The following is a 23,411-nucleotide window of genomic DNA, read 5'->3' as shown; positions in this document are numbered from 1 at the left end:
TAGTATCTTATTGAGAATTTTTGCATCCATATTCATCAGGGATATTGGCCTGTAGTTCTCTTTTTTTACTGGGTCTCTGTCTGGTTTAGGAATCAAAGTAATACTGGCTTCATAGAATGAGTCTGGAAGTTTTCCTTCCCTTTCTATTTCTTGGAATAGCTTGAGAAGGATAGGTATTATCTCTGCTTTAAACGTCTGGTAGAACTCCCCTGGGAAGCCATCTGGTCCTGGACTCTTATTTGTTGGGAGATTTTTGATAACCGATTCAATTTCTTCGCTGGTGATGGGTCTGTTCAAGCTTTCTATTTCCTCCTGATTGAGTTTTGGAAGAGTGTGGGTGTTCAGGAATTTGTCCATTTCTTCCAGGTTGTCCAATTTGTTGGCATATAATTTTTCATAGTATTCCCTGATAATTGTTTGTATCTCTGAGGGATTGGTTGTAATCATTCCATTTTCATTCATGATTTTATCTATTTGGGTCATCTCCCTTTTCTTTTTGAGAAGCCTGGCTAGAGGTTTGTGAATTTTGTTTATTTTTTGAAAAAACCAACTCTTGGTTTCGTTGATCTGCTCTACAGTTTTTTTAGATTCTATATTGTTTATTTCTGCTCTGATCTTTATTATTTCTCTTCTTCTGCTGGGTTTAGGCTGCCTTTGCTGTTCTGCTTCTATTTCCTTTAGGTGTGCTGTTAGATTTTGTATTTGGGATTTTTCTTGTTTCTTGAGATAGGCCTGGATTGCAATGTATTTTCCTCTCAGGACTGCCTTTGCTGCGTCCCAAAGCGTTTGGATTGTTGTATTTTCATTTTCGTTTGTTTCCATATATTTTTAAATTTCTTCTCTAATTGCCTGGTTGACCCACTCATTCGTTAGTAGGGTGTTCTTTAACCTCCATGCTTTTGGAGGTTTTCCAGACTTTTTTCTGTGGTTGATTTCAAGCTTCATAGCATTGTGGTCTGAAAGTATGCATGGTATGATTTCAATTCTTGTAAACTTATGAAGGGCTGTTTTGTGACCCAGTATATGATCTATCTTGGAGAATGTTCCATGTGCACTCGAGAAGAAATATATTCTCTTGCTTTGGGATGCAGAGTTCTAAATATATCTGTCAAGTCCATCTGATCCAATGTCTCATTCAGGGCCCTTGTTTCTTTATTGACTGTGTGTCTAGATGATCTATCCATTTCTGTAAGTGGGGTGTTAAAGTCCCCTGCAATTACCACATTCTTCTCAATAAGGTTGCTTATGTTTATGAGTAATTGTTTTATATATTTGGGGGCTCCGGTATTCGGTGCATAGACATTTATAATTGTTAGGTCTTCCTGATGGATAGACCCTGTAACTATTATATAATGTCCTTCTTCATCTCTTGTTACAGCCTTTAATTTAAAGTCTAGTTTGTCTGATGTAAGTATGGCTACTCCAGCTTTCTTTTGGCTTCCAGTAGCATGATAAATAGTTCTCCATCCCCTCACTCTCAATCTAAAGGTGTCCTCAGATCTAAAATGAGTCTCTTGTAGACAGCAAATAGATGGGTCCTGTTTTTTTATCCATTCTGATACCCTATGTCTTTTGGTTGGTGCATTTAATCCATTTACATTCAGTGTTATTATAGAAAGATACGGGTTTAGAGTCATTGTGATGTCTGTATGTTTTATGCTTGTAGTGATGTCTCTGGTACTTTGTCTCACAGGGTCCCCCTTAGGATCTCTTGTAGGGCTGGTTTAGTGGTGACAAATTCCTTCAGTTTTTGTTTGTTTGGGAAGACCTTTATCTCTCCTTCTATTCTAAATGACAGACTTGCTGGATAAAGGATTCTCGGCTGCATATTTTTTCCGTTCATCACATTGAAGATCTCCTGCCATTCCTTTCTGGCATGCCAAGTTTCAGTAGAGAGATCGGTCATGAGTCTTATAGGTCTCCCTTTATATGTGAAGGCACGTTTACCCCTTGCTGCTTTCAGAATTTTCTCTTTATCCTTGTATTTTGCCAGTTTCACTATGATATGTCGTGCAGAAGATCGATTCAAGTTACGTCTGAAAGGAGTTCTCTGTGCCTCTTGGATTTCAATGCCTTTTTCCTTCCCCAGTTCAGGGAAGTTCTCAGCTATTATTTCTTCAAGTACCCCTTCAGCACCTTTCCCTCTCTCTTCCTCCTCTGGGATACCAATTATGCGTATATTATTTCCTTTTAGTGTATCACTTAGTTCTTAATTTTCCCCTCATACTCCTGGATTTTTTTATGTCTCTTTTTCTCAGCTTCCTCTTTTTCCATAACTTTATCTTCTAGTTCACCTATTCTCTCCTCTGCCTCTTCAATCCGAGCCGTGGTGGTTTCCATTTTGTTTTGCATTTCGTTTAAAGCGTTTTACAGCTCCTCATGACTGTTCCTTAGTCCCTTGATCTCTGTAGCAAGAGATTCTCTGCTGTCCTGTATACTGTTTTCAAGCCCAGCGATTAATTTTATGACTATTATTCTAAATTCACTTTCTGTTATATTATTTAAATCCTTTTTGATCAGCTCATTAGCTGTTGTTATTTCCTGGAGATTCTTCTGAGGGGAATTCTTCCGCTTGGTCATTTTGGATAGTCCCTGGCGTGGTGAGGACCTGCAGGGCACTTCCCCTGTGCTGTGGTGTATAACTGGAGTTGGTGGGCGGGGCCGCAGTCCGACCTGATGTCTGCCCCCAGCCCACCGCTGGGGCCACAGTCAGACTGGTGTGTGCCTTCTCTTCCCCTCTCCTAGGGGCGGGATTCACTGTGGGGTGGTGTGGCCCGTCTGGGCTACTTGCACACTGCCAGGCTTGTGATGCTGGGGATCTGGCGTCTTAGCTGGGGTGAGTAGGCATGGTGCACGGGGGGCAGGAGGGGCAGGCTTAGCTCACTTCTCCTTAGGTGATCCACTTCAGGAGGGGCCCTGTGGCAGCGGGAGGGAGTCAGATCCGCTGCCGGAGGTTTGGCTCCGCAGAAGCGCAGAGTTGGGTGTTTGCGGGGAGCGAGCAAGTTCCCTGGCAGGAACTGGTTCTCTTTGGGATTTTGGCTGGGGGATGGGCGGGGGAGATGGCGCTGGCGAGCGCCTTTGTTCCCCACCAAACTGAGCTCTGTCGTCCGGGGGCTCAGCAGCTCTCCCTCCCTTTGTCCTCCAGCCTTCCTGCTTTCCGAGCAGAGCTGTTAACTTATGACCTCCCAGATGCTCAGTCGCGCTTGCTGTCGGAACACAGTCCGTCAGGCCCCTCCACTTTTGCCAGCCAGACTCGGGGGCTCTGCTTGGCCGGCGAGCCGCCCCTCCGCCCCGGCTCCCTCCCGCCAGTCCGTGGAGCGCGCACCGCCTCGCCGCCCTTCCTACCCTCTTCCGTGGGCCTCTCGTCTGCGCTTGGCTCCGGCGACTCCGTTCTGCTAATCCTCTGGCGGTTTTCTGGGTTATTTAGGCAGGTGTAGGTGGAATCTAAGTGATCAGCAGGATGGCGCGTCCTCCTACGCCGCCATCTTCCGGAATTCCTGTCTATAATTTTTAAAAGCTTGGCACATAGGTGGGGATTATCTTAGTTCTTACCTAGGTTCTAGGGATATGGATCATGGTAAAAATCAAGAATAAGCTAATACATATTTATTAGTCTTCTTTTACTCCTACATTAAACTTTGTAGCTTAAAACAGTACAAATTTATTATTTTATAGCTCTATACTTTTAAAGTCCAACATAGGTCTTATAGGGCTAAAATCAAGGTCTTGACTGGACTGTGTTGCTTCCTGGAGGCTCCAGGAGAGAATCCATTTCCTAGTGGTTTCCAGCTTCTTGAAGATGCCCACAGTGTTCTGCTCAGGGTCCCCTTCCTCTTTCTTCATAGCCAGCAATAGCTGGTTAAGTCCTTCTCACATTGCATTACTCCAGCCTCCTCTTTGCATCCTTTTGTATTTTTAAAGACACTTTGGTTACATGGGGCCCACCAGGATAATCTAGGAAAGTCTCCCTATTTTAAGATCTGTTAATTAGGAACCTTAATTTCTTCTGCAACCTTAATTCCCCTTTATCATGTAATCTAACATATCCACACATTCTGAGGAGTAGCACATAGACATCATTGGGGACCATTATGTTATTTACTGCAGCTGAAGTCAACTAGAAACTGTAGAATCTCTCTACTATTTACCTTAAGCTAGAGAATCACTCCAAGATCATGAGGCCTTGCACTGAGAGAGAAATGAACCAACATTTACAGCAAAGGTCCTTCAAGGTCACCTATACCAGATTGCAGTCTTTTCTTTTATACAGGAGGAAAAGAAACTGGGGGCTATGGGGGTAATGTGACTGGCCAAGATCACAACTAGTTGGTGGTAGGAATTGGAAAAACAGTTTTATAAAAGTTGGGACCAGGAATATTGGTGCCATTGATAGTTTTTAATGCTTATTATTTTAATGCTATAATTTTTGTTTCTTGTCTAAGGATAACTTTTCATGATATGTATATTATCCATATTAATATTCTGTGTCATTGGTTTGGTGATGTGTCTGCTCTGCCTCATTCATTGGTAGGCATTTGGTGATAAATTAATCACAGCATCATTTGCTAAAACCCAGTGGTTTGAGTCTTGAAAAAGAATTCTAAGAACCACCGCGATAAGACCATCAGCTTGTGGTTTCTTTAAGTGCTAGATTCTGTACTTGATTTAATGCCAGTTTATGGCTTTAATGTTTACTGTCTTCCTAGTTCCTGACTGTTACACTGAATTCACTGGATTCTCTATCCACTCTCCCCAACTTGTATTCCTACTTCCAGAGGCTGTGTCATTGGACCTACCTTCCACTTTAATGTTCCTGCTCTGCACTTTGGCGATGTTTCCTTTGGTGAGTAATTTTTCCATATTAAATTAGAAATTGAGTGGAATTGCCTCTCTCTCTACATGGAAGGAGGAAAGTTTACACAAAAGCTCTCTTACTAATTTTTTACGAGTAATAGCAAGAAAGTCTAGAATTGTTCTTTTCTTCCTCTGCAGCAGTGACATTTCAGTGCCATTTCCTAGTTTATATGTGAAAGTTATAACTGTGTCCTGGGCACTAATAGCTGTCAGGCCATGGTTGTCCTTGCTCATTCAGCAGTGGAACAATAGAAAGCCTTAAACTTCACACTGCTATCTGAATGTTCTGAACACTCCATTTTATATGCAGTTTCTGATTTGCCAGTATGTCTACACAACAGCCTCTTCACAGAGATGCTCTCAAGTTTCAAGTGAATTCAGTGGTGGTTTGACTCAGGTGTCCTATCACTCCAAGCTGAAGACTTCTATATTTTTGTGTTGTCTTCTTGCTCAGTTACTTCCCCTGAGTCATTTCCTCCTGTGTCCACCTTTCCAAATAATAACAATGGTAACAGCAGTAAAAGTTTCCATTTATTGGTTCTGTCTTATATTCTAATCTTTGCTAAGTGAATCACATTCAGTACTGCATTTAACCCTTTAAATCCTTTGGGGAGATACTATTTAAGATTCCCCTTTCGGAGCTGGAAGAACTGATCATTCGAACAGTTAAATAACTTCCCATGGTCATATAGCAGTGGCAGAATGAGTATTTCGCTTGAGCTCTCTCTAAATCATACACTGTCAACAGGGATGATTTTGCCCCCAAAGGGTCAAAAATTGTTTGTTTGGGGTTGAAGAGTGTAGATCTAACCCACATTTGTGGTCCTCCAAAGTTCAACCCTACCCAATAGAATCTTGTTCCTTAGTATTTAATTTTTCTCATTAGGGAGAAATTAATCAAATTTAAATTATATTTAATTGATTGATTTCACTGAAAATTAATTAATCACAGTGGTTCTTTTTAGGAGGTGATAATAATTTAGGAAAGACTGAGAAACCCTAGCCTGAATCCATAGTCCATAATCCTTTCCATTTTTCTCAGTTGCCTCCCATTTTGACTTTCAGTTCTTTTGCTTCAAGTAGGGCCATCTACTTGGGGAAAATTTTTTCTTTACAAAAAATATCCTTTCTTTGCAAAAAGCTGATTAATAATGTTTTTATCCATTGCTTTAACATTTAACATTTCCTAAATACAGGAAAATCCATATCAATGGAGTTGAATGTCTGTTTGTTACCATAGAATATGAGAATGGCTAGAGGAATTTTTAGAAATTTGTAGTGCATGTTTGAGTGATAGAGTTTTCGAAGGAAAGTAAAAGTGACCTACAATTTGAAAATTGTCTGTTGGCCAACTGAGAGAGGCATACTCTCTCAAGGGAAACCATGACTGATATGCAGTGAGAGGTGAATTACCCAAAGACCTATGCAGTTACCCTCCAACCAGCTCAACTAAGTTCACAGAGAGTTCTGGGCAACTGATGCATGACAGCAACATACCCTCACAGGCATTTAAATATGAGCTCCAACACAGAACATTTGGAAGATATGCCCTGTATCATATTGCCCTGGAGGGAGAAAAAATAATCCAAATAAAAACCTCAAATCAGGGGCGCCTGGGTGGCGCAGTCGGTTAAGCGTCCGACTTCAGCCAGGTCACGATCTCGCGGTCCGGGAGTTCGAGCCCCGCATCAGGCTCTGGGCTGATGGCTCAGAGCCTGGAGCCTGTTTCCGATTCTGTGTCTCCCTCTCTCTCTGCCCCTCCCCCGTTCATGCTCTGTCTCTCTCTGTCCCAAAAATAAATAAACGTTGAAAAAAAAAATTTTAAAAACAAACAAACAAAAAAAAACCCTCAAATCAGTCCCTCCAAGAAATATCATACTGATTCATTATCTAGAATCTGCCCTATTGAAAGGTTAATGTAAATACTGTACCAACGATAAGCCAATTTTTGAGCCCTGAGAATATCTGGAACACTTTTATCTAGAATCCAAACATTTAAAAGCATCAAGGCCCCTAATGGTACATTTCAGTGAAATATGGCAAACAGGAGGTGTTCAAAATGCTGTATTTGATATTGGCAAGCTCTGGGTAACCTAGTAGATAAAACCATTTATGCATGCTCCAAAGCTAGGTAGGTTTTTTTCCCATTAACATCTTCCATTTGGCCCTCTCTTATCCCTAAACATATAGGAAAAGCCATTATTGGGTAATTTATTCATTGTTTCCTTGAGCTATAGAGAAAATAATCAACAGTTGTTTCTCATAGTTGGTCCAGCTAGAAGTTTTGGTAACTAGCTTAGATGAAAATTACAAAAAGTTTATTTTTCTTTTGCTGTACAACATCTTACTGAACCATTTGGCAATAACGCAGCTAGATAAGAGTGGGAAGACACTACAGAGCCATGACCCAACAGTCCCCAGGTCTGAGACGTAAAAACTTATCCCGCTTAAGTCCACCTTCAAAATTCAAGTTACATTTCTTTTAGTTTGGATATGGATTCCTTAATCTTCCCTGTGGTGTGGCAGGAAGTATTAATGAAAAACATACCTTTTTGCTTGCCAACAGGAAATCTAGGGCTATTTCATTTTCAAAACCACTTGGGTCAGTCAATTCAGGCTACTTCGCTGTGCTTCTAGATTCTGCAATGTACCAGCCAAGGTTAGGAACCATTTTGTGATACAGTTTTAGAATTATTTGATGATAATATTTTTAAGTCCTAAAGCTGGTACTAGAGTTCTTTCATGACTCCTACCCAAAGTGTCATTATTTATTTCTCCAGGAAGATAGGCCTCCTGTCACAAAGAAACATGGTACATTGAAGAGTTATTTATTGGCAACTTCCTAATTATTACCTCACATGTGCAAATACGGCTTTGATGAGGCAGACAAAAGTAAGCATGTGATTGGCTCAGGAATGAAAGACCAGTAGGTCTTTCAATAGTTCGATAGTTCGAAATGCAAGAGAAATTAATGGTTACAGGAATAAGCCAGGAATTGAAGGAATTTTTTTAGTTATTTCAGAATGACAGACATATTGTTAAAGTTGGTGATATTGTCCCCATCTTGGCAAAAAGGCTTATAGGTTATAGGTTAGTGTTGGAGACATAGCCTTTATTTGCTTAGAGATGCAGATCTAGCTTAGGCATCAGGGCCTATTGGGATTGATGGTGTTAGATTACTATAAATACCCTAAAGTAGATGACAGGTAATAGTACTGTTGTTTGGTATCTGAAATGTTTAAAGTATGGCTATAAATATTTTGATGGTAGGATTGGATGTTGGATGACATATCGAATAATTAGGTTGATGGAAGCTAGAAGGGTGAAAGAATCAGATTCTAGAATATAGGTGGTGATGATCTCTGAAAGAGCAGTGAAGCTTTGATAAGTCCTCAGATTCATCAAAGAATTCAATGGACCAGGTAACAACTGAGATGCCAGATTATAGACCAAAAGGGCAGAGTGTAAGTATTTGCAAACTCACTGTTTTTCAACAGGTACAGGAATATGTGGAATGAGAATAGGGAGTTTGGAAGACTCCAGACATTCAGTGGACCTGACCATTGGATAATTTGGCCAGAGAAGTTAGGGTTTAAGGGCCATAAACATTTTTTAAAAATCACGATAGTTGTCTTCCATGGCCCAGGTACGAACAGGCAGTATTTCACTCAAGAAGAAATATTTAAGTTGATTTTAGGAGGTTGTAAAGTGGGGGCCCAGGGACAATTAATTGTAATTATCCCTTACAACCTTTTTTTTTAAGTTTATTTTTATTTATTTTGAGAGAGAGATAGAGAACATGCAGGGGAAGGGCAGAGAGAGAGGGAGACAGAATCCCAAGCAGAAGCCTCACTGCCAGCTCAGAGCCTGATGCAGGGCTCGATCTCATGAACCGTGAGATCATGACCTGAGCCAAAGTCGAGAGGTGGACGCTTAACTGACTGAGCCATCCACGTTCCCCTGTCCCTTACAATCTTAATTATAATGATTATAGAAAGATCTGAGAAAGGTTAGCAGAAGAGATCATTGAAAGCATGAGGGAAGCCTAAAACCAATAGTATTAGGATTTGGTGCAAGCAGAAAGCTAGGAGTAACGCTTGTATTATTAATGACCCTTCAGTCTTTAACAAAAGAATACCACTTTCTTTAGGCTTTTTAGCAAGCGATATGGGGTTTACAGGTCATTGTACAAGGAATTGTTCTAGTTAGGAGGTTATAGTTGGCTTTATTCTCAAAAAACCTTCTAGCTTCAGGGAAATAGTCTGAGCAATGGTTTGGAAGGACCCATCTGAATCTTTATACAAACCACTTCCAGCGTACCCTTTACATTAGAAGAGTGCTGATCCCATAAATGGTCAAGTAAAAATAAACAAGGGTGAGGGATCTACAGTTTCAATAGTCTTTGCTGGGAAAGTTCTGGAAAGCTGAATGCAGCAATACATGATTATTAAATGGACTTTCTAGCAGCTCCTCTGGAATTTCCAAGAGAGTCCTTCAGGTACATTTAAGCAGGCAATTCTTTTTCCATAAGAGATCTCTTCCAAGTAGATTGGCAGGTAATATGACAAAGGAGATATAAATGTGTTTCCTCCAACAGTCCTAATGTGTAGACAAAGGCTCAGAAATGGGGAGACAAATAGATCAGTCCAAAATATCCCCTGCAGTAATGTAGTAACTAGCAGAGACCAATTGTGTTTTACTGCATTAGGGCTCCAGGTAGAAAGAATAGTGTTTGCATCCCATAGAAATATGCAGATAGAGTGGCCACCTCGGGAATCCAAAATCAGAGCTCAGTTTATTGCCTGCCAGGCAAGGAGGATCCACATCTCTTAGAAAAGGAACAGGAGTCTCACTGAACTGAACGTAGGAAGGCTGGATTTAACGTGAAAAAGTAGCTTTGTCTAAGGGAGGTAAAAGCCAGTGTGTTACTCTCTGGCTGGCTCAAAAGCAGATTGTAAAGTCTCTCTCAGGAGATGCTATTATTTGATTTTGTGTCATCGACCCTGGGAGCATGAGCCTCAGACAGGTCCAGGAGGAGTTATATAATATCTTGCGGGCTCTGGGTCACACAGCAGGGAAAACCACACAGGCTTCTCCTTTCACACGTTGGCAGATAAAAAGAGCAAACATGATTCAATTTTTTTAAAAAAATCTGTATTCTGTGTAAAAATTAAATGCAAAGCATACTTCTGGAGAACTACTCACCAAACAGATAATAATAGATGCTGCTTCTTGAGAGGGACCTGGATGAACATCAAGTGATTTGTTTTATGTCTATAGTTGCTACATAGTACGCGTATATAAGTATTCACTGACTGACTGAATGAATGAATGAAATGCATTCATTGACGGTACAATTGAGGACAATATCAGGGAGAGGTAGAGTTAAGCAAGTGGTGATGAATTGCACAGGCAGTTCATTTAAGTGGTTTGGCAATACTAGCAGAGGTTGAAGTTTCAAGGGAGGCTATAGTGGGGCTTTGATATCTCACCTTACATTTTGTTTTCCAGGTTTCCCTCATACCTTGATATGTTCCCTCAATAATACCTCCTTAGTCCCCATGACCTTCAAACTGCGCGTCCCTGGAGATGGCGATGGCCATAAAAGCATTTCAAGTTGTGAGCGGTGTTCAGACAACAAAATACCATTTTGGAACAAGGACGAAAGACCCGTAATGAAACCAAAAGAATTCACCATCACTCCCAGCAGTGGCACCATTCGCCCCCAAGGATTTGCTGCTATCAGGGTAAAGTGCACAGCCTCCCAGCACATACTCCCAGGCAGCCACACTCTCAGATAGTTACTAGGATCACAGCTAGGATTTGCTTTATACATCCGTTGTCAGCGGGAGGGAGTGCCTCTAATTCACGTGGAAAAGTGGGCCTATAAGGAAATAAACCACGGAGGCAAAAGAAACCAGATACAAATATATTGGGCACAAGAACTGACACTGCTCCCGTGAATTTCCATCAATCCAGAGGCATTGCCTTCACCAAAACCGTGGATTCTAGAGAAATCCAGTGAAACCCCTGCTCTGCATAGATAGTACACTCATCAATATAGATGTAAAAAGATTTAAGAACTCACTGATAATTAGGTGCTCCTTTCCTTCAGAATCTAATTGTTCATACCAATCAATGTCCGTATTTGTGCCACAGATGATACCCAATTTATTCAGATTTTTAATACAAATCTGGGCTTCATGGTGAACGTAGATGTGATATCCCTAACAGTGCTTTATATTTAGGCCCACAGTGTGATGCTCTGGGCATGGCCTAGCAGAGCCACCAGCAGAATTATTTCACAGCTCACTGAGAAGGATTTTACTGTCTTCCTTCACCTACTTTTGCTCCTTCAAACAGTTAGGTCTAGCATTACTGAAGGCTGCTAAGTTGAAATGATTTTATCTTTTCTGGGAAAGAAAAAAGAGAAGACTTCCATGGCGAAGGTTGGCAATTTTCTCTTTAGTCATGACCTTTGAATATTTAATTCAGGTATGGTTTTAGGCCCCACATTTGCTTTAAATGTTTCATAATATCTCACCGTGAAGCCGCTCATCCTAAATCTTTTCTGGGAGTCTTTGGCTCTCCCAAGGGCATCTCCGTGGGCCCAATGAGGTTTATATCACATATCATTGTCACTTCTCAGGTTCCCAGTCTTAGTCCATTTGGGCTGCTATTACAAATACTTGAGGGGCACCTGGGTGGCTCCGTGGGTTAAGTGTCTGACTCTTGATCTCAGTTCGGGCCTTGATCTCAGGGTTGTGAGTTCAAGCCCCGCATTGGGCTCCATGCTGGGTGTGGAGCCTACTTAACAAAAAATGTTTAAAAAAAAACCCCAAATACTTGAGACTGGGTGGTTTATAAACAACAGAAATTTATTTCTCATGGTTTGGAGGCTGGAAGTCTAAAATCAGGGTGACACATGGTAGAGTTCTGGTGAGGGGTGGCCTGCTGACTTATGTCCTCACATGCGGAGAGGAGCTGTGGGGTCTTTCTCATTAGGGTCCTCATCCTGTTCATGAGAGCTCTACCCTCATGACCTAATCACCCCCAGTGGCCCCACCTCCTAATTTCCACCACACTGGGGGTTAGGATTTCAACCTACGAATTTGGGGGTTGGGACACAACCTTTCAGATCATGGCAGTGGCTCACTGTGGCTTTCCCAGGAAGAAGTGCTATTGCAAAGAATTTATTTTTTACTTCATGCTCAGCCTACACATCACCCACCTTTCCTTTTTTCCCTCTCACACATTGCACAGGAAGGTTTGCAAAGACATAGCACCTGCCTGGCAGCCTTCTGTGAGAGCCACTTGCTCTGCCTTCTAACCAGAGCTCAGAGACAGGAACAGGGGTTAGAGTCACTCCAGGAACCTCTGCATGCTGGGCCAACTGCTTCTCTCCACATCTGACAAATTTTCTTTCCAAATCAGTGGCTCCACCTTCACTTTATTTTCCCTTCAGATTTGGAATAGCTTTCCCCAAGCTTCAATTTTCACTCCTGAACTACATCAACCATGTCTGTGTGGACTCAAATTTGCATCCAGTGATTCCCTTTGCAACCAAACAAAAATTCTTTAATTAGTCCTTCATACATAATTTATGTACAGAAAAGCTTTAACCTATGCTAGAAGCTGTTCTCTAGACTTACAAGTATCTCTTCCACTACAAATCATTTTTAAGCAATTAAAAACTGTGACAGGACCTCAACAGCTAAATGTAAAATTTCACAATAATAAATAAAAATCAGAGGATAGAATATATTGGGCACATACTGTCCTTGAATAGACCTTTCTTTGGAGCTTCCCATTTTCTGTTCTAATAATGAATATGGTGGACAGTGGGGAGACAAGATTTTGATTAAAAAAAAAAGACTAGTTGATTTCTTAGGCCCTTTTCTGGAACTGACATGGTTTCATGTTCATTTATTTTGCTGTAAGAGAAACTTAGCTGTAGTGTTTTATTGGTGTGTTGAATTTTTGTAATTTCTATAGCCAGGAGGCATAGAGAACAATTTAAATTGAGTAATGAAAGTTTGCTTGTTATGGCTTATCTTTCAGGGTCATTTTTTCCCCCTTATGCAGGTATATGACTTCTTTGATACAGTCTTCTCAGAAATGAGCAAACCTATTGTACTAAAAGCCATTTGGTTTCTAACCTCGCCTTTGAAAAAAACTCAGCATGCCATGACCCCAAAATGTAACTTGTTCAACTGAAAATGTAAAACGCCAAACACCCCATGAAAAGTACTCAGAAGCCGTCCTCATCAGTGCTGTCCTCCCCTGGCTCCTTTCTCCGCTGCACAGAGGGAGGGCCGGCCTTGTGGAAGAGCGGCTTTTCACCTTTATCTTTCCAGGTGACCTTATGCTCCAACACCGTGCAGAAATATGAGCTGGCCCTGGTGGTGGACGTGGAGGGCATCGGGGAAGAAGTGCTGGCGCTCCTAATCACAGCCAGGTACCACACTCACCTGCTTTCTCTCCTCCTGCGTCTCCCCTGAGCTGCCAGCCAGCAATGGCTGCCTCTCACGGAGGCAGCATGCCTGCAACCAGTTCTCACTGCATTTGTTCTGCTTTCCTGGGAAAGCAAATCTGATATGGAATCTGATATTCAAATGATAAAGCTTTAAAACAGCAGGCACACACCTCTGGTGAGGATAAGAAAAGGGATGTGTGTGTGTGTGTGTGTGTGTGTGTGTGTGTGTGTGTGTGTGTGTGTGTATGTGTGCGCGCGTTTTGCAGCGTTAAGAATAATAGTGCTCCCTAATGGTCTGACTTTCCATGTATGTAACTGAAAGGGTTCTACCAGGAAGAGGTGAACAGTTGCTGTTTTTCTTTACATTTTTTTAATGTTTATTTTATTTTTGAGAGAGAGAGGCATAGCGTGAGCAGGGGAGGAGCAGAGAGAGAGAGGGAGACAGAATCTGAAGCAGGCTCCAGGCTCTGAGCTGTCAGCACAGAGCCCGACGTGGGGCTTGACCTGAGATCATGACCTGAGCTGAAGTTGGACACTTGAAGGACTGAGCCATCCAGGCACCCCATAAGTTGCTGTTTTTGTAATTTTTATCTTTAAATATAGTACTCCAGGGTTATGCCCAGAAAGAGTGGTGCTCACAGGCCTGCAGTGGAAGGTCCATTTAGCAAGACAGTTCTGCACCAGGACACTTACTATGACTTCAATGCAGGCTGCAAGCAGGCCTCCCGAATGAGGCTCTCTAACAACATAAACTCCTCAGCACCGTACCCACCTTCTCTCCATTTTAATAGAGGCAGCAGTGGACTCTCAAGTCAGGTTAAGATCCTGGCTCTGCCATTTGTTGATTGTGTCTCCTTGACCAAGTTGGGGTCTTCCTAAGAGTGGAGTGTGATGCTAATGATGACAGTGATCCTGATTAAATAAATAAAATCGTGGGCCACACTCTTGCCAAAGCAAACAGGTGTCCAGGTCTGGGGCTTTAGAGGGTTTGTATGAAAATGCCATCTAAATGAAATTGAGAAAATTACTTAATAAAAGCCTGATAACATATCCATCCCTAGAGTTTAGGGATGAGTTTAGGTCTCATGAATTTCAGATGTATCAGAAAGAACTTGAAGGTCAAGGCCTTGCCATGGTCTACTTAGTCCTTCCAAAGACCTAACTAATTGTTTTGCGTGTTTAAAAACAGCAAAAGCTCTTTCATCTGGTCCTTTCTATACCCAGGTTTAGCTTTTTTGTCTAGGCTTGCATTTCTTTTCTGGGTGGGTTGATTCTGATACTTTCCCCTTTTCAGCCCCCTTTCCCTGCAGCTGTCAATGGGAAACCCTGAGTTAAAGAAAACAACAACAACAGAGTCCTAAGAGGTTATGAGTTTCCTACCATGTGTACTCTGTGTGTGACCCAAGTGAAATACTTACTCTAAGTCCTATCAGCCACAGTGTTTCAGGTAGTGAAGGGTTAGCTTTATGCAAGTCATCGGGTCAACTGACAGCTTCCATTCTAGCTAAAAATGAACACTCATCCCGTGCTAAACCTCAAATTTTGGGTTAACAAGACTCACTTTCATGTCATTATTTTTGGTGTAATCGGTAGGAACTGCTTGAAGACCCTCAACAAAAGAATTGCTTTCAGAACTTGCAGAGAGCCAGCCGTGACAGCTCGCAGTGCCCTCTACCACAGGTTAATCATCTCTGACTGAGCTCTCGCTCAGTGCAGTAGGCACTGTGCTGTGCTCTTCTCTCACGTTAGCTCCTGTATTTCCCACAACACTCGGAGTTAATTATGCTAATGTCAATCCCTAGAATTGCCTTCATTTTACCTAGGAGCAAAATGCAACTCCGGTAGGGAAAGCAACTTGCTCAAGGTTGTATTTGTTAAGGTCACTCTTTGAGCCTGTCTCTGATTCAGACGCCAGTGCTCCTCACCACGACAGTATATTGTGACAGTGCAGCAAGGCAGGGAAGACTTTGAGATGTAGACACAAAATGAAACACAGATAACCTCATGATAGACCAACTGCACACACAGGGCTTCAACTCCTCCTCCCCTGCACCCCACTCTGCCTCCCCTCCCCTACCACACCCACCTTCACATTGAGCACCACTGTCACGGTGCCATTTCTGGGTTGAGCAGCTGCCCAAGCCTGATCCAAGACAGCTGTTCTGCCTAGGAATTAGAATTATTACCATAATTTAGATGGTGCAAACTGTAGCTCGTCCTCGGGGGACTCTGACTGGTCCAGAGTGTCACAGCTAGTTAGGACCCCATGCTGGTAGCATTGGCCCTATTTGCCTTGGAAACAGTTCCACTACCCTAAGGAACTTACACTGTGGGAGCGCCTTGGTAAAAGAAAGCCAAATATGAAAAACAATGGAAATGTTAGTCATTACTCATGGAAGACCGCTGTTTAAGGAGTCTTGCTTCTAGCCCTTTTTTGATTAAACAGTGGTGACTGGGGGCTAAGGGATAGGAATGACAGGAGAGAAGATTTAAAAATGATTAATGTAGTTATTAGAAAAAAAAACCATGTGACAGTGACAAATGTGTTTAACTTGGGACTCTGCATTCTCCATCTGTAAACAAGCTCTCTATCCTTTTGAATTCTTTAATGGGTCTTTCCTTTGAGCAGGTGTATTGTACCTACCCTCCACATGGTGAACACAGAGGTGGACTTTGGGCGCTGCTTCCTGAAGTACCCCTATGAGAAAACGGTCCAGCTTGTCAATCACGATGACCTCCCAGGATGCTATGAGGTTCTACCTCAGGTGACTTACTTTATCCTTTTTCAGTGTTGATTTTTCTTCAGTTGGATTCCCTCAATGAGAAAGAGAAATCCTTCTAAAGAGCCATATTCCTGAACACATGACCTTCTGTAATTCTGATTTTGAACCCTGGGATAAAACGGGCATGGGGTCATAAAGCCACAGCTGGATTGCCACCTGCATGATCGAGCAGCTGCAGGTGTAAACAGTTCTTAATTTCCCAGGGAAATTGCCTTTGATAAAGAAAGGCAAGGGTCAATTAAGCCAACATGCAGAAGTCTCACCTACAAATAATTGCCTATGAATTAATCAGTCGTGGGAAATGAGGCAGAGCTAAGAGTTTTCATTTATGGCTATGGCTGTGACTTTAACAGCATCGCTAAAGTACAGTAATGCAGTATTTATAAGTGGACTTGTTGAACTAGAAGGCTAGAGACACTACAAAAAGAAAAAATGAAGTTGCCTTCTAATGTTTTATGAATTCATCTGTCCACGTGCCACTACACCCAGCTAGGTGGGGCACTGAGCAATTAAGCACATATGGGTTAAAGAGTCAAAAAGATCTTCATAGACTAAAGTAATGGAAGGTCACTAATAGGATGCAATTTACCAAGAATGCATTTGGGTTTAAAACTCTATTGTTCTATAAGGACAGTACTCTAATAAAAATTCATGCCAAAAAAAAAAAAATCCCAAAAACAAGTCAGATGGGGGTTTTATCTGACTACAGTTTCAAAATGTGTTCAAAGACCAGTATGGAGGCCTCAGAACCAAGGCGGGTTAGGGTGTATGAGAGAAACACTGTGATCAGCTAAAGGAAGGAGATAGCTACTGCTCAAGGCAGTGCCAGGTTTTGTCTTCAGATATTGACACTGTATTTTTTTGATGGAAACATGAGAAAAAAAAATCACATGTGAAGTAACCAGAATGGCAATCAACATCATCTGGAAATCCAAGTTATATGAGGAGCACAGTGTTTAATTGGGAACAGGAAAGCCTTAACTAGGATGAAATAGCCACCCTTCCCTTCAAAGGGCTATTATATAGAAGAGAAAATTAGAACTATTGTATGGGCTTCTCTGAGACAAAACCAGAAACCAAGCGTTGGGTTGATGGGAGGCAACTTTTCTAACTTTTAGACGATCAACAATGGAACAGGCTAGCCTTGAGTATTGTATGATCATCTCAAGAACTTAGAGCACAGTTTACTTACATCTGGGGTAATAAGGAAGCTTTTTCTGCACAGGCGGGCTTGGAAACGGGTGAGGCACTTGCCATGAGCACAGAATTTGGTTGGCGGGGGGAGCCAAAAAACTTAGGAATCAAGATAAATCACATTTTTATGTCACATTTTAAAAATCAAAATTAATGCAAAATAGTTCATTAAAAAAAATCAAGATAATAGATAAAGGCAGAATCAGCTGATTTTCCCTTTTGCTTCAGGTTCCAGTAAGGCTGGGCAGAGCATTGCTACGTAGGCAAGATGCGTTAGATTAGGCCATGTTAGGCCAGCCCAGGTGTACGAAGACCATGGGGGTCCCTGGACAGGTGAAATCTGTATGTTCTGTCTTTCTCCAACAGCTAAGGTTTCCCAGAATTACCCAAACTTATTTGGTCATGAGATTTTTTTTAAGATTTTTTTTAATGTTTATTTATTTATTTTTGAGAGAGAGAGAGCCACACACGTGAGCAAGGGAGGGACAGAGAGGAAGAATCCCAAGCAGGCTTCTGGCTGCTAACATAGAGACTGACATGGGGCTCAATCTCACAGACCATGAGATTGTGACCGGAGCTGAAATCAAGAGTCAGATGCTCAACCGACTGAGTCACCCAAGCACCCCCATCTAGCTAAAGTTTTATTTGTTGCTGTTGTTCCATAAAAGCGAGTAATATAGGGGCGCCTGGGTGGCTCAGTGGGTTAAGCGTCCGACTTCAGTTCACGTCACGATCTCACAGTCCGTGAGTTTGAGCCCCACATCAGGCTCTGTGCTGACAACTCAGAGCCTGGAGCCTGCTTCAGATTCTGTGCCTCCCTCTCTCTCTGCCCCTCCCCTGCTCATGCTCTGTCTCTCTCTGTCTCAAAAATAAAATAATAAAATAAAATAAAAACATTAAAAAAAAAGCTAGTAATATGCTGCAGAGCAAGGTTCTAAAGGACATACATTGGTAAACACTGGATAACATTCATTCATTCACCTACCTATTTTGCCATTTAAAAAACATGTAGTGAGCATATGTGTTGGGCAGCAATCGCGCCAGCAGAGGCCCAGGTCATGCCCCAGGAAGTTGACAGCCCATGGAACAGATGGACACAGATAGTACATGCTATGGAGAAGGACTGTAGGATGCCCCCTAGGGACAGAGGAAACACCCTTACTCTAGAGCACGAAGGATACCTGTGGGTATTCAGGATAAATGTGCAGGTCCATTGAAGGGAGAGGGCATTCCAGAGTGTTGGAAGTAGGAAGCAGTATCACGTGTTCAGGAAAATCCGATGGTCCCTGTTGACAGAGCGTAAAGGGACCAGGTGGTGGAGGACGTGGAGGGCCAGGTGAAGGAATTTGGCCATGGGAAGCTGTTCCCATGAACTAATTCACACTGTGAATAATTTCTGCATCTTGCTGGGTTGTGCACTTTGGATTGGGGCCTTCTGCACACCCTGCTTCCCTTTAGCAGAATTGAGGTGCTGATCCCCATTTACTTGCCTGAATGATGACATCCTCCTAAAGAACCTGCATGGACTTGGGGCAACACCTGTTTCAGAATAATCTAATATGCTATTTATTTTGTGCCTTGCCAGGGGCTTGCTTATCCTTCCAGCTTGTCTCTCCCACCAGGTACATGAAGACATGCCGGCCGTGTTACTCTCCAGTCCCACCCCATGTGGAGTCATCCCCCCACACAGCACCATTCACATACCTCTGGCCCTGGAGACCCAGGTCACTGGGGAATATAGGTCCATAGTTTACATCTCAACCTTTGGGAGCCCGGACCCCCCTATGGTGAGAGCCAGTTTTCAGACTTACGTTTAAAATTGCTGTATATTTTGCATATTCCATGTCTGCATACATATCCTCTGCTTTCTCACAATTCTAGAATTGTACATTTTCACTCTGCAGTGGCAAAGTACTAGTGTTGTGTTACTTCGGGAACTTATCTTCAGATCCATTGAGAAGTAGTGCTGTTTTACAGCATTTGTTCTTTTTAATTCCTTATTCATTCTATTTTATTTATTTTTTAATTTTTAATTTTTCTACAATTTACTTTTTATGTGTTAAATAATTTTTTTATTTAAAAAAGTTTTATTTTATTTAACATTTTTTTCATTAAAAAAATTTTAATTCCAATATAGTTAACATATAGTGTCATATGAGTTTCAGGTGTACAATGCAGTGATTCAACAAATCTATATATTACTCCTTGCTCATCATAAGTGCACTCTTAATCCCTTCACCTATTTCACCATTTCTCCCCTCACCCCCCACCTCTCCTCTGGTAACCATCTGTTTTTTCTCCATAGTTAAGAGTCTGTTTTTTGGTTTGTCTCTTTCTTTTCCCTTTGTTTTTTTTTATTTCTTAAATCCACATATGAATGAAATTGTATAGTATTTGTCTTTGACTGACTGACTTATTTTGCTTAGTATTATACTCTCTAGATCCATCCATGTTGTCACAAATGGCAAGATTGCATTCCTTTTTATGGCTATGTATGGTATTCCATTTATGGTATTATATATATATATATATATATATATATATATATATATATATATATATATATATGGAATTTTCTTGTCTACAGCAATAGATCCATCCATGTTGTCACATATGGTAAGATTTCATTCTTTTTTATGGCTGAATAATACCTTGTGTGTGTGTATATATATATACACACATGCACACACACACATATATATGGTATTACATATACATATATATATATATGTATGTTTATGGAATTTTCTTGTCAATAGCAGTTGTTCTTAAACTCCTATCAGGAGTTTCTCACACACACAGACATGCCTGGCCCCTTTCCAGTCCTATTAAATCAGAATCTCTGAGGGGAGAGCAGATCTGTGTGTTTAACATCCTCCTCAGTTGTTCCTGGTACAAAACTGACTATCACTCGCTTGCTGCATGTGGACTCTGAGAGTGGTTTCAGTCACTGCTCACTGGATCTTTCCTGTATATTGACTGGACTCATAGCTCAAATTAACCTACTGAAGCTTTGAGAAGTGACCTCTCTCCAAGTGTGGGAAGAAGGAGACACGGAAAGCTGTCTGCTGCCTGGGCTGAATCAAAGGGTGAATCTTGAATCTTGAAGGAGGTTCCCCAACAGGCAATGAATCCCTAGACATTCTGAATGCTTAGAGAGGAGAATATATTCTGCTTTTATCTCTTCCACGTAAGATGCCATAGATAAGCCACCTGACTTAGAAAGCAACATCACAGAGTCAGCCCAACCCAAAAGGTGCCACCGGTCCAGCCACCTTCCATGCACAGATGCAGCCCATGGAAAGGTTGCTTGCTGAGCAGGTGGCACTTCATGAAAGAAGAAAGTCCCCCTTCCTCAGACAGACACAATGCCTGGATGAAGGCACAGGGCTGGGGGAACAGAGCAAGGTGGATTTCAGTCCCGAACCTCCACAGCTGTGTGCAATGGGCAGTCCTGTTGTGCCACTAGTAAGCAATAGAATGGGGGCTCCATCCAGCCACTTCTGACTCTGAAGTGTCAGTCCTTAAGCCCACTCTGAGTGTTCTCGAGGCTGGTGTGCTGGCTGGCATGTAGAGGACCATTTTTCTCATTTCGCCACAGTGTACGACTTGGGCTGACCAGGGAAGCCAATCATCCTTCTTGGGGAGGAATTCCAGGCTGGATTCACGGGTCTGACCAGCATGGCCATCTCTGGGTCACTCTGACCACAGAGTACAGGGATAAAGAATGACAGATCTCATAAGCACCCTTTTGTGCCCCTGCTCTTTATAAAAGAGATGGCCAGAATCTTCTGTTTCAAGTGATCTTTGAAGCCAGCTGTTTTCAGCTATCTTCATGTTCCTTCTCTTGTGTGGAACACAGGTATGTCACTTAAAGAGCATCGGAGAAGGCCCAGTTATCTATGTACATCCCACTCAAGTTGATTTTGGCAATATCTACGTCCTGAAGGACTCCTTGAGGATTCTCAACCTATCTAACCAGTCCTTCATCCCCGCGTTATTTCAGGCACGCATGGTGAGTAAGTAGATGGCTGGGCCATCATATGATGAAATTACAGTTTTGTCTCTATCTTATAGGCAGTGGTCCTATTTTTGCAATATGACTTTGAAAGAAATGGATCAGCAGGACTAGAGATGTATGTGGTTCACTTGCATTAAATTATGTCATTTTCATCCCCAATTGCTCTTTATTATAATCCTTTTGTTGACTAAGAAACACAATATGTATATAGTTTGGTAATCAATATATCTACTCTAGTTTTGGGAAGATGCTTCAAAGATCTTCTCACTGAACTGTACCTAAGCCTAGCCTTTCACCTCCAGAAAACACCTTTTAAATGTCTCTGTAACTGAAAATGCCTTTTTATCTTGAATTTGAACAATTTTGGCCACAAATATGTTAGTATGCTTATTCTCTCTTCCTTTTAAAAAGCAGTATTTTGACATAGCTTATAAGGATGTTTGAAATACAGCAAGATAATATTCGCCGAAAGTAGAAATTAAAGAAAACAGCAAAACAAAGATAAATACAAAAATAGATATATAATAGTCCTAGAAATGAGTCTGTCTTGTGTCTCTGTATTTTATAATGATATTTAGATCTGCTAGCCTCCTATAAGCTCATTTTTTAACAGAGATAATACCAATTTTTGCAGAATGTAGGGATTTCTAGTCAGCAATTGAAAATATGTTTGGTTTTAGAAGATTTTTTGATTTAAATATAATTTTTTAAATAGCACAGCCCTTCTCCTATCCCCAAATTATTGACATTTGAATGAACACTAAGGTTTCAGCATGTGTCAGATAGTTCTGAAAAATCAATTATTAATTTTCTCAAAGTCACTATTAGAAGGAACAGGATCACAGTTTTCTGCTGACATGTGGCAGCTCCTCAGAGTCATTGGTCCCAATTAGCATTCATTTATCATGATCATTATTCCTTTTTATTATCATTTGTCATTACTCCTCATAAAGGCAGCCATTTCCTGTGCAGTCACTGCTCTTTTTAGCCTGAGGTTCGGACACAACTCCACGCTTGTCCCAGTGCCTTATGGATCTTGTGTGGAGAATAATGTTTAATGATACTTTAAAAACCTACAGAAAAGACCTCTTTGCTAGTCTTTATCCAGTGAGTTAGTTGATGTGCTTGCTGGAAAACATGGGGTGTTGCCCAGAAAGTGCTGCTCTCCGTGTAGTTGTGTACATGCAGGGTTCACAGTGGAGAGACAGAGAGGCAGCCGAGTTGTCAAGGACAATGAGAGGTGGCTCAGGAGGGTGCTGGCAGATTACAGAAGCTGAAAAAGGACAGAGACGACAAGAATGCTTAGGTACCAGTGGAGCAACCACCGACCTGCTCATTTTCAGATAACTCCAGATTTCACTTTTTATGTTACCCTTAGATACATTTTAAGAACCAAAAAAGCACATCAAGGTTCTGTTGTTTTTTACTGATATACTTTACATATTGAATGACCCGGCTGGTTGTTAAAATGAGACCCTCTTTTCCACGAAGGCTTCATGATTCCATCTTTTGATTCTTTAATATCATCTTAAAACAGCAAGCTCCAGTTCCAAGGAGCCAAACGTGTGATATTAGTGGTCTGCTGTAGAATGTGTTTTTCCTGCAATCCTTTTCTGGAAAACTGGTGTTTATTGAGTTGGTTGTCCTTGCAGCATAGAGGTACTTCAACTGTAATTCTCATGGGTGAAGATTAAACTCCTTTCATATTTCAGCTGGAGTTTTGAGGGATATCCTAGTCAATAAACACTATATGTGTTAATATTATAGGAATTGAATGACACTAACTTGAAAGTTAACTACAGTGGGAAGAAATTTCAACTTGATGTACAGTACTGAAACTGCAAATTCATTCTCACAGAAATTCCCAGGCATTAGGAAAAGTTTCAATTAATAGTTATTTTTTCTCCATCTAAGCCTAGAGCTCAGTACCCAGGTTAGCGGTGGTCACATATTTGTTGCATTTAATTTCTCACTCAGAAAAAAGCAGAGCAACGGTACATTCTTCATTTCTTCTGTTATTACTATGAATTCAGGTCTGAAAGTTCTCTTTTCCCGCTGGATGCCCTGACAGGAGGGGTTATCA

General features: G+C 41.5%; 1 protein-coding gene across 7 annotated transcripts in view; it reads left to right on the top strand.

Moving 5' to 3' along the window:
* Positions 1 to 23,411, top strand: part of HYDIN (HYDIN axonemal central pair apparatus protein) — a 442,685-nt gene that overhangs the window by 218,467 nt on the left and 200,807 nt on the right. For all 7 annotated transcript variants that reach the window (XM_086688949.1, XM_086688948.1, XM_086688951.1 and 4 more), the window contains 6 exons: positions 4,776 to 4,843; positions 10,366 to 10,601; positions 13,212 to 13,312; positions 15,960 to 16,095; positions 18,930 to 19,094; positions 21,170 to 21,322. In XM_086688949.1, the coding sequence (XP_086545075.1) occupies positions 4,776 to 4,843; positions 10,366 to 10,601; positions 13,212 to 13,312; positions 15,960 to 16,095; positions 18,930 to 19,094; positions 21,170 to 21,322 (859 nt within the window). The remainder of the gene's footprint in view (positions 1 to 4,775; positions 4,844 to 10,365; positions 10,602 to 13,211; positions 13,313 to 15,959; positions 16,096 to 18,929; positions 19,095 to 21,169; positions 21,323 to 23,411) is intronic.

The sequence above is a fragment of the Puma concolor genome, chromosome E2 (genome assembly GCF_028749965.1).
Source record: "Puma concolor isolate L17-30 chromosome E2, mPumCon1.1.hap2, whole genome shotgun sequence".
NCBI lineage: Eukaryota > Metazoa > Chordata > Mammalia > Carnivora > Felidae > Puma > Puma concolor.
This window is presented reverse-complemented; position numbering and strand designations above follow the sequence as displayed.